The sequence below is a fragment of the Aethalodelphis obliquidens genome, unplaced genomic scaffold (genome assembly GCF_003676395.1).
Source record: "Aethalodelphis obliquidens isolate GAN/ISIS:26980383/991018 unplaced genomic scaffold, ASM367639v1 scaffold53, whole genome shotgun sequence".
NCBI lineage: Eukaryota > Metazoa > Chordata > Mammalia > Artiodactyla > Delphinidae > Aethalodelphis > Aethalodelphis obliquidens.
In genome coordinates this window covers 8,051,291-8,068,884 of record NW_020837997.1, presented here as the reverse complement: position 1 = coordinate 8,068,884, position 17,594 = coordinate 8,051,291, and the positions used below count along the sequence as shown (strand labels likewise).

At 37.4% G+C, this 17,594-nt stretch overlaps 1 protein-coding gene across 4 annotated transcripts in view; it reads left to right on the top strand.

Moving 5' to 3' along the window:
• LOC113608628 (zinc finger protein 177-like) overlaps window positions 1-17,594 on the top strand; it is a 33,072-nt gene that overhangs the window by 10,090 nt on the left and 5,388 nt on the right. For all 4 annotated transcript variants that reach the window (XM_027085264.1, XM_027085261.1, XM_027085263.1 and 1 more), the window contains one exon: window positions 324-406. In XM_027085264.1, coding sequence (XP_026941065.1) covers window positions 349-406 — 58 coding nt within the window. In that variant the 5' untranslated portion in view covers window positions 324-348. The remainder of the gene's footprint in view (window positions 1-323; window positions 407-17,594) is intronic.

Genomic DNA, 17,594 nt, shown 5'->3' with positions numbered 1-17,594 from the left:
AGGTGTGCAGGCTTCAGTCAGTAGCTGTGGCTCGAAGGCTCTAGAGCGCAGGCTCAATAGTTGTGGCGCACGGGCGTAGTTGTGGTGCACAGGCTTAGTTGCTTTGCGGCATGTGGGATCTTCCCAGACCAGGGCTCAAACCCGTGTCTCCTGCATTGGCAGGCAGATTCTTAACCACTGTGCCACCAGGGAAGCCCCTTTCTTTTTGTTTTAAAATGTATCTTAAGTCAATGTTTGAAAGTAAATACACATTGGCCTTCATTTTTAACATCTTCCTTCCATTTATTTCTCCAAGAACATAATTTTTTTTAATCTTATTTCAGATTGGGAGATTTGTCTTAATGCCAGATGGTCAGCACCTCAGTGGAATATTTTGGATGGGAAAAAATCCAGTGTGGTGGAAATGGTAAGATTCACAAGATATAATTCCTTGCCTTCCACACTAGTGGAAAATTAGCAGTTCCATAAGATAGGAAAGCTGCACGATAACCATGACAGATATTTGAGACTAGGGTCATTCACCTGTTTTTCATAGTCTCTGGGCATCATGAATTTGGCAAAAACTTTAAACACCCCTCACGATATATTTCTTCACACAGAGTTCACTCAGCTGAATATTCCCATATATGTCATTCAGATGAAGTTTTTTTCTTTTTTTCTTTTTTGTGGTACGTGGGCCTCTCACTGTTGTGGCCTCTCCTGTTGCAGAGCGCAGGCTCCGGACACGCAGGCCCAGCAGCCGTGGCTCACAGGCCTAGCTGCTCTGTGGCATGTGGGATCTTCCCGGACCAGGGCACGAACCCATGTCCCCTGCATCGGCAGGCGGACTCTCAACCACTGCGCCACCAGGGAAGCCCCAGATGAAGTTTTTGATAAATAATTTCATCTTGATCAATTATCAGCTAAACTCTAAAAATTCCTTTGAAAGTAAAGAATACAACAAAACTTTCTAGCAGAATGATCACTTCATTCTGCTTGAAAGCACTGAGGGTCTGGAACCATGCATTGCAGTGAAAATGGAAGAAAAACAAAAACAAATAAAAAACTTCAGCCATACTAATTTGTTTCTTGTATAGAAAAACAATTCAAGGCAGAGGGGAAAATCTCTGAATATAACAAGTTTGGAAAACTTTTTAAGTCATCATTAATCTCTTCATCAACAGGAGAGAAACTACATTGGAGAGAAATCAATTTTAACCATTGTGAAGAAGCCTTGAGTGAACACTCATGCCTTAAGGCTCAAAGGAAAACTTACATTAGAAAGAAAACTTGTGAGTGTTATCAGTGTGCAAATGCCTTCATAAAGAACTGTGCCCTTGATCTACACAAGCAAACCCATTCTGGAGAGAATGCTCCTGAGTATAATCAGTGTGAAACAGCCTTCAAACAAAATTTACACCTGGTTCACAAGAAAACTTACACTCAAGAGAACCCTATAAATGCGCTGACTGTAAGAAAGGCTTACCTTCTTCCTCGTACCTTAGGGAACGTTTTTTTTCATGGTGGAGAGAGGACGTATGCTTTTAAAGAACGTAGGAAAGCTCTTTCACATTCTACAAACCTTTTTGTACATATGCGAACTCACTAGAGAAATATCCTATGAGTGTAAAGGATGTGGGAAGACTTTCACTCAATCTTCATGTTATTCAGCATTTAAGAATTCACAGAGGACTGATGCCTGTGAAATGTAAGAAACTTGAAAAAGGCTTTTCTTATTCCCCAGATCTTGCTAAGCATATAAGATTTTATACTAGAAACACTGTTTGTAAGGAGTGCAGCCCAGAGTTTACTTTTCTCAAAACAGTATTCACATGCGAATTTAAACTGGAGAATGTGGAAAAGCCTTTGTTAATTCCTCATACCTTACTGTACATATGAAGAATTCACACTGGTGAGATGCCTTATCATTGTAAGGAATGTGGGAAAATGTTTAGTATTTCATCTTGCTTTACCCCTGGAAACTCACCCTGGGGTAAAACCTTACAATTATAAGCACTGTGGGAAAGCCTTTATTTGATTCTCATTTCTTATTTGACATTTAAGAATGCACGGTGTAGGGACTTCCCTGGTGGTCCAGTGGTTAAGACTACACTTCCAATGCAGGGGGCACGGGTTCTATTCCAGGTTGGGGAACTAAGATCCCACATATGCTGGTGTAGCCAAAAATAATTAAATTTTAAAAAATTTAAAAAATAAAGAGTGCACAGAAAGACCTTTTGAATGTAAGGAATGTGGTAAAGTATTTAGATAATCCTCGTACTTTAGTCAACATAAAAGAAACACATACGGGAGAGAAGTGTATAAATGTAAAAAATGTGGGAAAGCATTCACTATTTCATCAGGCCTTACAGTACACATGAGAACTCACACTGGTGAACAATCTTTTGAATGTAAGGGATGTGGGAAATCCTTTACTCGATCCACATGTCTTATTAAACATTTAAGAACTCACAGTGGGGAGAAGCCATATATATGAGGAATATGGGAAAACTTTTAGTAATACTTCATGCCTTTCTGAATGTATACACATTCACATTTGAGAGAGAACGCTTGTAAAGAGTGTGGGAAAGCCTTGGATACTTTCACACTTACTGAACATGTACTAATTCATAGTGGAGGTAACCTTATTGTAAGGAATGTGGGAAGCCTTTTGCTCTGCCTTATACTTTAATATTCAGCTGTGAGTTCACGGGTGTGAAAATATTACGAATGTAAAAAGTATAGGATTTTTTTTAGTTTTTATTCTCTGCTTTGGGAAAGTATGAAAGCACACATAATGAGAAATCCCCTGAATGAAAGGGATATAGGAAAGCCTTTGATTGTTCTTTGTCATTAGGAAACATGATTCATACTGGAGAAGAACCATAAATTATAAATATAGGGAGTGTGGAAAAGGCTATGTTAATTTATTGTAAAAGTCACACTGGAGAGATTATGTATGAATGTAAAAACAATTAGAATGCTTTCAATGAATATCTTTTATATATTTTTTATAAATAAAAATCCTAAAAAGTTTTGTTTTTTTTTTTAATGAAAAACCTTTGTTACAAAGAGGTTTTTAAATAAGACCTTGGGAAAGTTTTGGAGTACATGTTTTCACTTACTGCATACAAAAAAATTGATACTGGGAAAGAAAACCAAGTAAATTTTTATTTAAATGAGTTGCCTTTCTTTGTGTGTGTTTTTTTCAAGGTAGACCCATACTTTTAAAGACTAATGATGTTGAGCATAAATATGGTCAACTGATCTTTGACAGAGGAGCAAAGGAAATGGAATGTAGTAAATATAATTCTTTTCAACAGATGGTGCTGGAACAACCAGACACCCACATGCAAAAGAATAAATCTAGACACAGACCTTGCACTCATCACAAAAATTAACTCAAAATGCATTGCAGCCCTAAGTGTTAAACACACAACTATAAACCTCCTTGAAGATAACATAGAAGAAAACCTAGAAGACCTTGGATGTGGCAATACTTTTAAAAATATGACATAGAAGACATGATCCATAAAAGAAATAATTGATAAATGGGACTTTATTAAAATTAAAAACTTCTGCTCTAAAAAAGGCATTGTTGAGAGAATGAGAAGACAAGCACAAATTGAGAGAAAATATTTGCAAAAGACACAACTGATAAAGGACTCTTACGACTCAGCAATAAGAAAATAAACAGCTGATTAAAAATGGACTAAGACCTTAATAGACACCTCACCAAGGAAGATATGCAGATAGCAAATAAGCATTTGAAAAGATGGCCCACATGAAAAAAAGAGACCACTACAAATCTATGAATCTGTGAGAATGGCCAAAATCTGGAACACTGATAATGATAAATGTTGGTGAAGATATAGAGCAACAGGAAATTTCATTTCATTGCTGGTGGGAATACAAAATTGTACAGCCACTTTGGGATACAATTTGGTGGTTTCTTACAAAACTAAACATAGTCCTACCAAGTGATACAGTATTCACACTCCTTGACATTTACCCAAGTAAGTTGAAAACTTATGTCCACACAAAAACCAGTACATGCATGCTTTGGGTTTTTTTTGTTTCTTTGCACATGAATGTTTATAGTAGTTTTATTCATAATTGCCAAAACTTGGAAGAAGTCAAGATGTCCTTCAGAAGGTGAATGGATAAACTGGCACATCCAAACAACAAAATATTATCCAGTGCTTAAAATGAATGGACTATCAGGCCATGAAAAGACATGGAAGAACCTTAATGCATATACTAAGTAATGCATATTACTAAGTGAAAGAAGCCAATCTGGAAAGATTACATACTGTATGATTCCAACTATATGACATTCTGGAAAAGGCAAAACTGTGGAGATCAGTGGTTGCCAGGGATTGGTGAGAGTGATGGGTGGAATGTATAAGCAAAGCACAGAGGATTTTTACTGCAGTGAAAAATACCCTGTATGATACTCTAATGGGTATGCGTCATTACAGTTGACCCTTGAACAACAAGATTTTGAACTTCATATGTGGATCCATTCATATGTAGATTTTTTTCAATGAATGTGTACTACAGCATTACACCATTCATAGGTGGTTGTATTTGCAGGTACAGAACCCAGAGGGCCAACTGTTAAGTTGTACTGGTGTTTTCAACTTTGAAGAGGGTTGGGGACGCTAACCCCCATGTGTTTACAGTGGAGCTGAGAAAGGCTAGTGGGCACTTCTGCCTCAAAACATCCTGCTTTTTTTCCTTGAGCAAAGCCTGGAGTCCACAGTTCACATGATACTGCCTTGTCAGGCTGTGCTCGTTATGTGGTGAAAGAACCTAGCCTCCTTAAAATATTTTTGGAATGGAATGTAGATTAATATTTTTCCGGTTTAAACATGCTTCTAGTCTTTAATATTAGTAATTAAGTGCCTAAGATTCCTGGGCCCTTCTTTACATGGGCAGATATTTTATAGAACCGATCTGCCTGAGAGGCATGGTCAGCTGGGAGGGGTTGAGCTTTTAAATACAGATCTCCAGATATGGGTGATTCCATTAAATAATAAGGATCCTCCTAATGATTAAGTTTTTTTATGTCTGGGCAGATGTTTTATTCATGGGGGGTCTAGAAAAGGCACAGAGAGGAAGCTATTGAAATTTTTTAAATCCTTATTTCAGGCTGTCTAACTGTAGTAACAACAACCCCAAAACACCTTAAAATATGTCTTTTCTCTACTACCAGATTTCCATTTTAAATCATGGTTCCGGTTATGCATATTTAAGAATCAGCCCTCTTTTGGCCCTGATCAAATCCATTTCTTGGCGGGTAGCTTAAAGTGCTGATCGAGACTGTTTTTTGTTTTTAATACCAGGATAATCATTGTTTAAATTTGAGTCCAGACAAAAAAGTTCTCTGACTTCTGGGGGACTTGCTTTGGTTAGGAAGGGGAGGGGCAGTGACCCCGCAAGAGAATCCATAACGGCTGAGTAGTGAAGTTTGGACTCCTTTTCCCTTCTGACTGCTCAGTCTCCTTTTCAAAACCTTGGGGACCTCTACTTTTTCCATCGAGGAGACCATATGGAGTGAAAGACCCGGGCTCCAGTGCCTGCGCACCATTTTACGTAATGTGCAATCAAGAGTAAGTTACTCTACTTGATAAGCCTCCTTCGCTTAAAATAAACTTGCCTGCACTTCGCCTCAATTCTGTGCCCAGGCTCCCTGACCAGGCCTCAGCCACTCTCTCCGGGCCCGCCTCCCAGCCCCGCTCCCCGATCGGAGTTCCGGGGGGTACTGAACTACTGGAGGCGGGAGCCTCAGGCCCGGGACCCGAAGCGGAGGTGCGCGTCCGCTGGCGGCTTGGTCCTCAATAGCTGCTTCGCGCATCTTACCCGTTTCCATATCCGTTGGCGTTTGATCCGGCTGGGCCCAAGTCCAGGTTCCGACCACGAGTCTGGAAGGGCGAGGGGTCATGGGTAAGGTTTACGGCGCCAGCTGCTCCCGGGCCGCGGGGCCTCCTGCCGGGCTTCACGCGCGACTTCCCGCCCGGGGCCTCAGGACGCCCCGCTTGTCCTCCAAGCCCCGACCCGTTACATTCGCGCCTGCTGGGCCCGCGGCTTCTTCCCGTCTCCCGGACGACTGCTTGGGTGGTCTGTCCCCGGGAGGAGGCGGGTCTGGAAATAAGGGCAGGGCGCGTCCGCAGGGTCTTTTCTCCGTCGCCTGTCCTCCCCTCTTTAAAAGGCCTCCCCCAAGTCTGACTACTTTTCCTTAAGAAGATGCCCTTTCTTGTACCTCATTTTCTTCCGTTATGACATTTTTTGAAGTACTCATCAGTTCACGGAGATCTGCCCTTTTTTTTTCTTTGATCTGGCTTACAGTTCTCTAGTGTGTGGAAGCAGCCTAGTCCCCTATTGGTGGACAATTGAGTTGTTCCCATCTGAATGGGCTTGTGCATGTTTCTTCATATTTCTGTACTTAGGACTTTAAGGTCGATTTTTAGAACTAAAGTTGTTGGGTCATGTGTAATATTCCTAGATATTGCCAACTGCCCCCGTTCTATTTTGAGCGCTCAGAACGTGTATTTTGCATCCAGCAAGTTGCACACCTCTCTTAGTTTTCAAATAATCTTAACCTATAGATGCTTTTGGATGTTTACATATCATCCATGAATGACAGGTTTATTCTTCTTTTACAGTCCTCCAACCTATCATGTCTCCCCATCCTTTTCCGCTCTCCCCAACTTACTGCACTGTCTGTATCATGATTAGTAGAAGGAGCCACTTCTTTTTCTGTGTCTCAAAGGCCTTCAGCTTGTATCTAGTAAATTGAAATGCTTGCTCTATGTTTTCGATACATTTTCAGGTTTAAAGACATTTCCTTCTATTCCTCTTTTCCTCGTTTACTATAATTAACATGTAACTAAAGTGTACAATTCAGTGAATTTTAGTATATTCCCAGAGTTGTGCAACCATCATCACAATATAATTTTAGAAAATTTTCATCATCCCAGAAAGAAATCCCATACTCATTAGCACTCACTCCCCATTCTTCCCTACCCCCCAGGCCACCACTCACTAATCTATTTCTTGTCTTTATAGACTTGTCCATTCTGGACATTTCATATAAATGGAATCATACAATATTTTGTCTTTTGTGAATGACTTTTTTCACTATAATGTTTTCAAGGTTCATCCACATTGTAGCAAGTGTCAGTACTGATTCCTATTAATGACCAAAAATATTCTTTTGTATAGATACATCACATTTTATTTATCCACTCATAATTTGATGGTCATTTGGGTTATTTCCACATTTGGGCTATTGTAAATAATGTTGTTATGAACATGCTTGTTAAAGTTTTTGCGTAGACTTACATTTTCATTTCTCTTGGGTTTATACCTAGGAGTGGAATGCTGATTCATATGATAATCGTATATTTAACATTTTGGTGGACTACCAAACTGTTTTCTAAAGTGACTGCACCATTATTCTTTACCACCAGCAAATGAGTTCTGATTTCTCCACATACTCACCAATTGTTATTTGTCTTTCTGATTATAACTATCAAAATGAGTGTCAAGTGGTATCTTGTGGTTTTCATTTGCATGTCCCTGGTGGCTAATAATAAGCATATTTTCATATGCTTAATGGCCATTGTATTTTCTTTAGAAAAATAGATATTTTGCCCATTTTAAAAATTGAGTTTTTTTTAATAGAGTTGGCTAAAATTATTTTTAAATCATGCAATGTTGGGTATTATCAAACACTTTTACTGTATTATTGAGATGATCATACTGTTTTCTACTTTGATCTATTCATGAAACAAATGACATTAATTGATTTTCTAGTAAGCCTCTCTTGCATTCCTGGGATAAACTCAACTTGGTTCTGATGTATTATCTTTCTCATTTTTTGATGTATTTGATTTGGACTTATTTTCTATAGACTCTTTGTATCTATGTTTATTAATGAGACCTCAGTATCATTTTGTTTTCTTATAATGGCTGTCATGTTTGATATCAGTATTATACCAATCTCAAGGAACATTCCTCTTCCTTTATCTACTTAATCAAGGTAATCCCTTTGATAAGGCAAACTGTTTTGTGACATCATCTTAAAAGTGGCCTGTCCATCCCCTCCCCTTCTTTCCCCGCATGGTAATTATGTAAGGTACTGTCATAGATTAATCAAAATGCACACATGACGTTTTGGATCGTGCACATTTCTGGAGTTTTGCATAAGTGTGTCTAATCCCTGAAAGATTTGAGTCAGATTAGAATTTTCTCTTCTTTGAATGGCAGAACTGATCTATAAAACCTCTGAGCCTGGTGTTTTCTTCATGGGAGAAATTTATATGCCTAGTTCTTTATTTTGTTTTTTTGGTGGTTGTTTTGTTTTTTAAAGAATCTATCTAGGCAGTGAATTATTTGGGCTGGAGAGACCTGGAGTCTCTCTGAGGGGGTCAGCAACAATCCAGATTATTCCACTTTTATACATTTTTTTAAATTGTGGTAAAATATATACAATATAAAATTTGCCATTATAAACATTTTAAAGCATACAATTCAGTGGCATTAGTCACAATCACAGGGTTGTGCAACTATCACTGTCCAGGTCATTTTTGATAATTATTTTAGGACTATTCAGTTTGTTATTTCTAGTCTTATTTCTCTAGGAATTGAGCTATTTCCTGTGACTTCTGAGCTTGATTAGCATACAGTTATTCACAATATCTTACATGTTTATTCTCTGCAGCATCTATAATTGTGTTCTTTTTTGCTTTTCAATTTTCTTTGCACCTTCTCCCTCTTTTTTTCTTGAATAATCTTGCATGATTTTTCCTATTAATTTTCAAAGAATCAATTGTTTTTGTTTGATATTTTCTGGATTTTTGTTTTCTAGTTCATCATATTATTCTTTCTTTCCTTCAATTTTTAAAAATTTATTTTGAGATTTTTTTCCTCTGAATTTTTTTTTGGCCACGCCACGTGGCATGCAGGATCTTAGTTCTCTGACCAAGGATCGAACCCAGGCCCTTCGTAGTGAGAGTGCTGACTCCTAACCACTGGACTGCCAGGGAATTCCCTAAATTCTTAAATTGGAAACTTAGACTAATTTTTAACTTTTTTTCTAATATAAGTACATAAAGCCTACTTTTTTTTTCCTAAGGCCCACTTTAGCTGCAACCTACAAGTTTTGGTACTTAGCACTGATCAATACCATAGTATTAATGTACTTTTTAATTTCTAATTTAATTCATTAATTATATCTTTTACCCATGAGTTCTTCGTAAGTGTAGTAATGTTCTCTAAACTCCAGATGTCAATGGCTTTTTTCTATTAGATTGAACTATGGTGAAACCTCTAACATTCAACCTTTTTTTTAACCTATAAAAATGGCAGTTTCATATGTTTCAACATAATTTACTTTTGTAATTAATATATAACTTAATTTCATTTTGGTCAGAGAACATATCTGTATACATCTTCTTTGAAAGGCTTAAGACTAACTTTATAGTATAGCAGTGGGGTCAGTTTTGTAAACATTCCACTTATGCTTGAGAAAGATATGTATTCTCTATTGAGAGTAGTGTCTATAAGTGTTTTAGATGAAGGATGTTCATTTTACTATTCAGACCTTCAAATCCTCTTTTTTTCCTCTGATTATCCATTACTCAGAATAGTGTGTTAAAGTCTCTTACACTGATGGAGATTTGTCAGTTTCTACTTTAATTCTGTTAGCTTCTGTGTATAAATTTTATGAGACTATGTTACTTGTGTATACAACTTCAGAATCTTTATACTTTCTCGTTAATTGAATTTTATATCCTAATATAGTTACCTGTTGTAGTGCCTTTTGTCTTAAAAATGTGTGAAATTAAGTTAGCCAAACAAACTTTATTTTGGTTAATATTTGCCTGGTATATCATTTCCATTTTTGAGATTTAGTCTTTCTCTGTTGTTTTGTTTTTAGTGCATCTTTTGAAACAGCATAGAGCTGAAATTTATCTTAATCTAACATGGCAGTCTTTGTTTTTAAACTATAGAGTTCAGTCTGTTTATTTGTACATTTATTGTGATTATTGATTAAGACATTTTCTGCCATCTTACAACATGCTGTTTATTTTACTTGCTTTTGTTGTTTTTTTTCCCCTGCTTATTTTTGTTGCCTTTGTAATAATTGAAGTTTTTTCCTCATTCCATTGTTTCTTCTAGCCTGTGAGTTAAGCCCACTGTGTTCTTCAGTAGTTGCCCTAGCTATTTTGTCATGCACACTTAAAGTCTAAAGCTAATCAATACCTTTATTCTCTAACGGAAGAATACCAGGAGCATAAGACTAGTCACATCCCTCCCAGTTTATATATTTTTATTATTCAGTAGCATTTCAGCTTGCTTTTCCATCTCACAAATTAGATATTGCTATTATTATTTTATATAATCAAAGTTCACTTAACATTTCAGACATACAAATTCCTATTTCCTGGAATACTGAGAATTTACTTTAGTGATGATCTTTAGATGGGTAAGCTCTCTTGGGTCTTTGCTTTAAAATGTCTTTATTTTACTCCCCTTTTAAAACTTTAAGCTTTTCATATGGAAATTTTCAAGGACACACAAAAGTAGAGAAAATAATATAGCGAATCATATCTTCAACACTCAGTTTTCACAATTATCGATATTTTACCATTCTTGGATCCCGTAGGCCTGAGCTGTCTAATACACTAGCCATATGTGGCTATTCAAATTTAAGTTAAAATTTAAATTACTTAAATAACACTAGCCTCATTTCAGGTGCTCAATAGCCATATGTAAATGGTGGCTATTGTATTAGATAGTGTACATAAGAGTTGGACAGTGCTGGTAGCCTAGTCACCTGCTTTTTCTTTTTTCTGGAGTGTTTTTACAGCAGATTCTGGACGTCATGTCCTTTCATCGGTACTTAAGCATGCGTCTCTGGCTGGTACATAACCATCACCGCGTTTTCCCACCTGGCAAACTCCAAAGTTCCCCAGTTGTCTCCAGAATATCTTTTTACAGTTTGTTCAAATCAGAATCTTAACAGGGTACCCACCTTGTTTTTTTGAATATGTATCTCTTAAGTTTGTTTTATCCCCTCCTCCTCCTTTCTCCCTTTTTTTTTAATCCACTGACTTATTGGAGATATCAAGGCGTTTGTCCTACATTATGGATTTAGCTGATTGCTGCTGCTTTGTGTTATTTAACTTGTTTATCTCTGTATTTCCTATTAAAATTAGTTAGTCCAGAAGCTTGATTAGATTCAGGGTTTGATTTCATAAATTCACCCTTGAACCTAAGGAAGATATTTTAACTGGATTTAGAATTCTAAGTTGTTAAGTTATTTTTCTCTCAGCACACTGAGGGTGTCATCCTTTCTTCTGACATACTTTTTGCTCTTGAGACGTGAGACATCAGTTTGTCTGTCCTTTTTAGGTGACCTGAGTTTTTTCCCTGGCTACTTTTAAGATTGTGGGGGGAAAAAAATCAAACACCAAAGAAGAAAATAAATGTAGGTGTGGATTTCTTTCTATTCTTTCAGCCTGGGATTTATTGTGCTTCCTGGATCCAAAGGTTAGTGTCTTTTAGTAATTCTAGGAAATTCCTAGCTAGTTTCTCATCAAATGGTGTAACAAAGTTCTAATCTGGTAGTTAATCGTTGCATTGAATTTCTAACTTCAACGAATCTGTTTCATTTCTAAAAGTTACGTTTGTTTCTTAAAACTGTTTCATCATTTCTAGCGTATCTTATTCCATATTCATCCATATTTCTCTTAATTTCTTTAAGCCTGTTAAATATAGGGGTTTTTTTACATAATGTCTAAAAAGTCTAATACCTGCAGTATTGTGCTTTCTTCTTCCTGCTGCCTGTGTTTTGACTGCTTCTCACTCATGGTACATTATATATTTTATATATTTGTGTTTCATAATTTTTTAAACTGTGACTTCCTCAGTTTACTTAGAATTTTATCTGTGGGAATTATTTGAGGCCTGGCTTGAAGTTGAGTTTTCCAGAGATAGGTCCATTTGCTCACACTAATTGCCTGGGGGACCCTCTTTAATGAAACCTAGAACCTTCTTTAAATAAAATTATTCTCTTAAGGGAATAATTTTGGATTACACAAGTAATGTGAATTTGGACCAAAACGTAAGATTTTCTTTTTCTACTATATCGGATGCCAAGGTCCAGACCAGTACATTTTCTCTCTGTCCCCTTCTGTATGGAAAGTTATCTTTCTTTTCTTTAGAACTTTTAATTATGGATTTTCAAACATACTCAGGAGTGTGTATGATGAAACCTCCCTGTAACCATTATCCAGCTTCAATGATTACCATGATTTTGCACTCTTAATTCTTCCCCTTACTTACTATAATAACTGAGTTTTGTTTTCCTGGAGCATGTTAAAACAAATATCAAACATCATGTCATTTCACCCAGAATTTGAGTTGTATCTCTAAAAGAAAAGGATAAAACCAGCCTAACCCAGTCCGGGGGCAAAAGAGGAAGGAGAACTGTTACAGAGCAAGAGACTTACGAGACAATTCTTTTTTTTTTTAAAACATCTTTATTGGAGTATAATTGCTTTAAAATGGTGTGTTAGTTTCTGCTTTATAACAAAGTGAATCAGCTATACATATACATATATCCCCATATCCCCTCCCTCTTGTGTCTCCCTCCCACCCTCCATATCCCACCCCTCTAGGTGGTCACAAAGCACCGAGCTGTTCTCCCTGTGCTATGTGGCTGCTTCCCACTAGCTATCTATTTTATGTTTGGTAGTATATATAAGTCCATGCCACTGTCTCACTTCTTCCCAGCTTACCCTTCGCCCTCCCCGTGTCTTCAAGTCCATTCTATACGTCTGTGTCTTTATTCCTGTCCTGCCCCTAGGTTCTTCAGAACCTTTTTTCTTTTTTTTTTAGATTTCATATATGTGTTAGCATACGGTATTTGTCTTTCTCTTTCTGACTTGCTTCACTCTGTATGACAGTCTCTAGGTCCATCCACCTCACTACAAGTAACTCAATTTCGTTTCTTTTTATGGCTGAGTAATATTCCATTGTATATATGTGCATCATCTTCTTTATCCATTCATCTGTCGATGGACACTCAAGTTGCTTCCGTGTCCTGGCTATTGTAAATAGAGCTGCAGTGAACATTGTGGTACATGACTCTTTTTGAATTATGGTTTTCTCAGGGCATATGACCAGTAGTGGGATTGCTTGGTCATATAGTAGTTCTATTTTTAGTTTTTTAAGGAACCTCCATACTGTTCTCCATAGTGGCTGTATCAATTTACATTTCCCACCAACAGTGCAAGAGGGTTCCCTTTTCTCCACACCCTCTCCAGCATTTATTGTTTGTAGATTTTTTGATGATGGCCATTTTGACTGGTGTGAGGTGATACATCATTGTAGTTTTGATTTGCATTTCTCTAATGATTAATGATGTTGAGCATTCTTTCATGTGTTTGTTGGCAACCTGTATATCTTCTTTGGAGAAATGTCTATTTAGGTCTTCTGCCCATTTTTGGATTAGGTTGTTTGTTTTTTTGATATTGAGTTGCATGAGCTGCTTGTAAATTTTGGAGATTAATCCTTTGTCAGTTGCTTCATTTGCAAATGTTTTCTCCCATTCTGAGGGTTGACAAGACAATTATTTAATAAAAATAAACTTTGGGCTTCCCTGGTGGCGCAGTGGTTGAGAGTCCGCCTGCCGATGCAGGGGACACGGGTTCGTGCCCCGGTCTGGGAGGATCCCACATGCCGCGGAGCGGCTGGGCCCGTGAGCCATGGCTGCTGAGCCTGTGCGTCCGGAGCCTGTGCTCCGCAGCGGGAGTGGCCACAACAGTGGGAGGCCCGCGTACCGCAAAAAAAACAAAAAACAAAAAAAAATAAATAAACTTTTAATTCCTAATTTAAATAAATTAGGAGTTTGGGATTAACAGATGCACAAAACTATATATAAAATAGATAAAAATTAAGGACCTACTGTATAGCACAGGGAACTATATTCAATATTTTGTAATAACCTATTATGGAAAAATCTGAAAAAGAATATATATATGTGTGTGTATATATATATATCTATATACACACACATACATAGCTGAATGACTTTGCTGTACACCTGAAACTAACACAACATTGTAAATCAACTGTACTTCAATTTAAAAATTTTTTTAAATAAACTTTTTTTTTTTTTTTTTTTTGCGGTATGCGGGCCTCTCACTGTTGTGGCCTCTCCCGTTGCGGAGCACAGGCCCCGGATGCGCAGGCTTAGCGGCCATGGCTCACGGGCCCAGCTGCTCCACGGCATGTGGGATCTTCCCGGACCTGGGCACGAACCCGTGTCCCCTGCATCGGCAGGTGGACTCTCAACCACTGCACCACCAGGGAAGCCCTTACATAAACTTTTAACAGACATTTTTAGCATTATCACAACACCATTATCACGCACCCCCAAATTAACAGTATTTCTTGATGTTATCAGTGGTCTTTAGCTGAAGACCACCAGGGGCACACAGAGTTAAACAAGTTGGATTTATTACTTACTGCAGCAAGGCAGAATGCACACAATGGTGAACTGTGGGATATCTCAGTAAGAGAGTGTTAGAAAAGACTTATTAAGGACTTTGGTTTTGAACACATGAAACTTATATTTTATAAATCATTGTTATCTCAATTAAAATAGATTTTAAAATTACTTTTAAAAAAGAAAGGGGAGGGACTTCCCTGGTGGTCCAGTGGCTAAGACTCCCAATGCAGGGGGCCTGGGTTTGATCCCTAGTCAGGGAACTAGATCTCACATGCTGCAACGAAGATTGAAGATCCCACGTGCCACAACTAAGACCCAGTGCAGCCAAATAAATAAATAAATATTGAAAAAAAAAAGGGGGGGGAACATTGCTCTTGATATACATACTAGCAAATTGGCTAGTATAATAAAAAGTCATACATCATTTTAACATTCAAAAGGTTTCTTTAAAGGGCATTCAGGGTAAAACTACTGACTCAGAAGCATACTGCGTATCAGAATTATAAGATGTCATTTCAAGGATCAAGAGTGTGAGTTGTAAGTGAATGTGATTTTTCAAGCTATAGTGGTATTTCCCGAGGGATGGTAATATTTAAAATAAAATTGTAGTTTAATCCAACAACAATACCTTTTGCCCACTTTGGTAGAAATAGCTATTTTTGAAGGCAGATTTTCTAGTTTTCAAACTAATTTCTTTGTCAATGTTGGGTATTTTTTAGACTTTGTCATTGTCTAGTTGACCTTTGTCAATTGAGAACCTAAAATCATAACTTAAAGGGATATATTTTTAAGATGCCAGCTGAAACCAGGAACTTAGTAAATGCAACTACAAAGTCTTAATATAAAAAAACAAACAAAAAACCCACACATTTTTCTAACCTATAAAAAAAAGAATTGGGGCTCGTATTAGGTGCTTTTGGGGTGAGTTCTGGATTGGATGTTGTAGGGTGCAAGGGTATTCTGTGTTGGGCATCTTAGTAAATGTTACCTACAAAGGGGGAAAACTATACAGAGGCTAAAATTATAATTGATAAACAAGGAGCAGTCACTCATATTAGCCAGAAAAGGGGGATGTTTGGTCATTTCTGAGGTGTAAATAATGTTTATATTTTGTCCATGTTCAAACACAGTTACAGAGTGTTCTTGCTTTTGTCTCAATATATCATGGTCACAGAGTGACCTTGTCTTGTTGCTGTTTTGGGTGTTGAACAAGAGAACACCCAGACGTTGCTGTGAGTTTCAGGCCAGCTCATCACAACAGCAAGGCCTAGCTGAGAGTACCAGGTCAGCTCCTGCAGATCAGGAACTGCTTTCTCTCTCTCTCTCTTTTTTTTTTTGGTTCCGAAACCCAGGATGCTTTTCTCTTTACCAATAACGTCTAATATCCTGTCTGTGTTCTGTTAACACCACGTGTCTCAAATGTGTTTTTATAGTCGTTCGAATCAAGATCTAAGGGCCACACTTTACAATGGATTGTTACACCTCTTAAGTCTCTTAATCAGGAAGAGTTCTCCCTTCCTCTTTCTCCTCCAAACTGGATTTGTCTGGTTATGTCCTGTATATAATATCATTTAACATGTTCTCTGTCTCCTCTTACCCTTCTTCTATAAACTGCTAATTAAAGGATTTGTTAGGATTTTTTTTGGCAAAAATATTTTATAATTGGTGTTGTTTTTTGTTACATCATATCAGAACTAATGATGTCCAGTTGTCTCTTTTGAGATGTTAAGATTTATCAGTTGGTCCCAGTGTCAGCTTGATCTTACTTTATAAAGTTCCCCAGCACATGTACTTAGTCTTAAATTATCTCCTTCAGGTTTCTTGTTAATTACAAAAGAAAAAAAGTTTAACTTAATGGGGAAACATGCTGCATACCACCTTAACCAAGTGATCAAAGTTAATATCAATAATGAGACAAGACTGGCATCATAAGCCTCCTGAAGTGATGCAGAGAAGGACAAGCATCAATCACATAATACATCATCCAAAAATGAACTTTGTGAATCTAATCATGAGAAAACAACAGACAAACCAAAACTGAGGCTGTCTGTAAAACATCTGGCCTGGACTTTTCAAACCTGGGAAGATGAAGAAAGGCTGAGGGATTGGTCCAGATTAAAGAAGATTAAAGAAACATACTTTGAGGGCGTGATCCTGGATGGGAAGTTTAAAAAGTGACTGCTATAAAGGACATTATTGGGCCAGTTGGTAAAATTCTGCATATGGATTGTATGATAGATAGTAATATTAAATCCTGCTTTCAATCATTGTGTTTGTGTTAGAGAATGTTCTAAGTTCTAAGTTCCTATGATACTCTGAAGAATGTAGGAGAAAAGGGTCATGACATCCACAATTTCCTCTCAAGTAGATTCCTCTCAATATCATTCTTGATGAAACACCCACACACACACACACACCCCCCTACAGAGAGAGAAAGAAAGCAAATGTGATAGAACTTTAACAACTGATAAAGAGTATAGGGAAGTTCATCATATTTACACTATTCTCACAACTTTTGAGTTTGAAATTTTTTCAAAATAATTTCAAAATTAAAAGTTGAAAATAAACATCCCCATTCACTTTTCATCTAATATTTTAATAGCCATTTCTTGTCATTGCCTAGGTCCATTAATTTACTAGTGGTTGCAGAATGGTCACTTTCTGATTCTAGCATTTTCTTCATAATAAATGAAGCTCCTAATAAAGTTTCTATAATTATTCTATAAAGAGCTTTCCCTTATCGCAACTATTTGGTAATCATAAAATATTGTTCATAAAGGAGGGAGCGGGGTGATACATTTGAGTCTTTAATTACATTCTTTAAATAAATTTATTTATTTTATTTACTTTTGGCTGTGTTGGGTCTTCATTGCTGTGTGCGGGCTATCTCTAGTTGTGGCAAGCAGGGGTTACTCTACTTTGCGGTGCGTGGGTTTCTCATTGTGGTGGCTTCTCTTGTTGTGGAGCATGGGCTTTAGGCACGCAGGCTTCAGCAGTTGTGGCACGTGGGCTCAGTAGTTGTGACACACGGGCTTAGTTGCTTCATGGCATGTGGGATCTTCCCGGACCAGGACTCGAACCTGCGTCC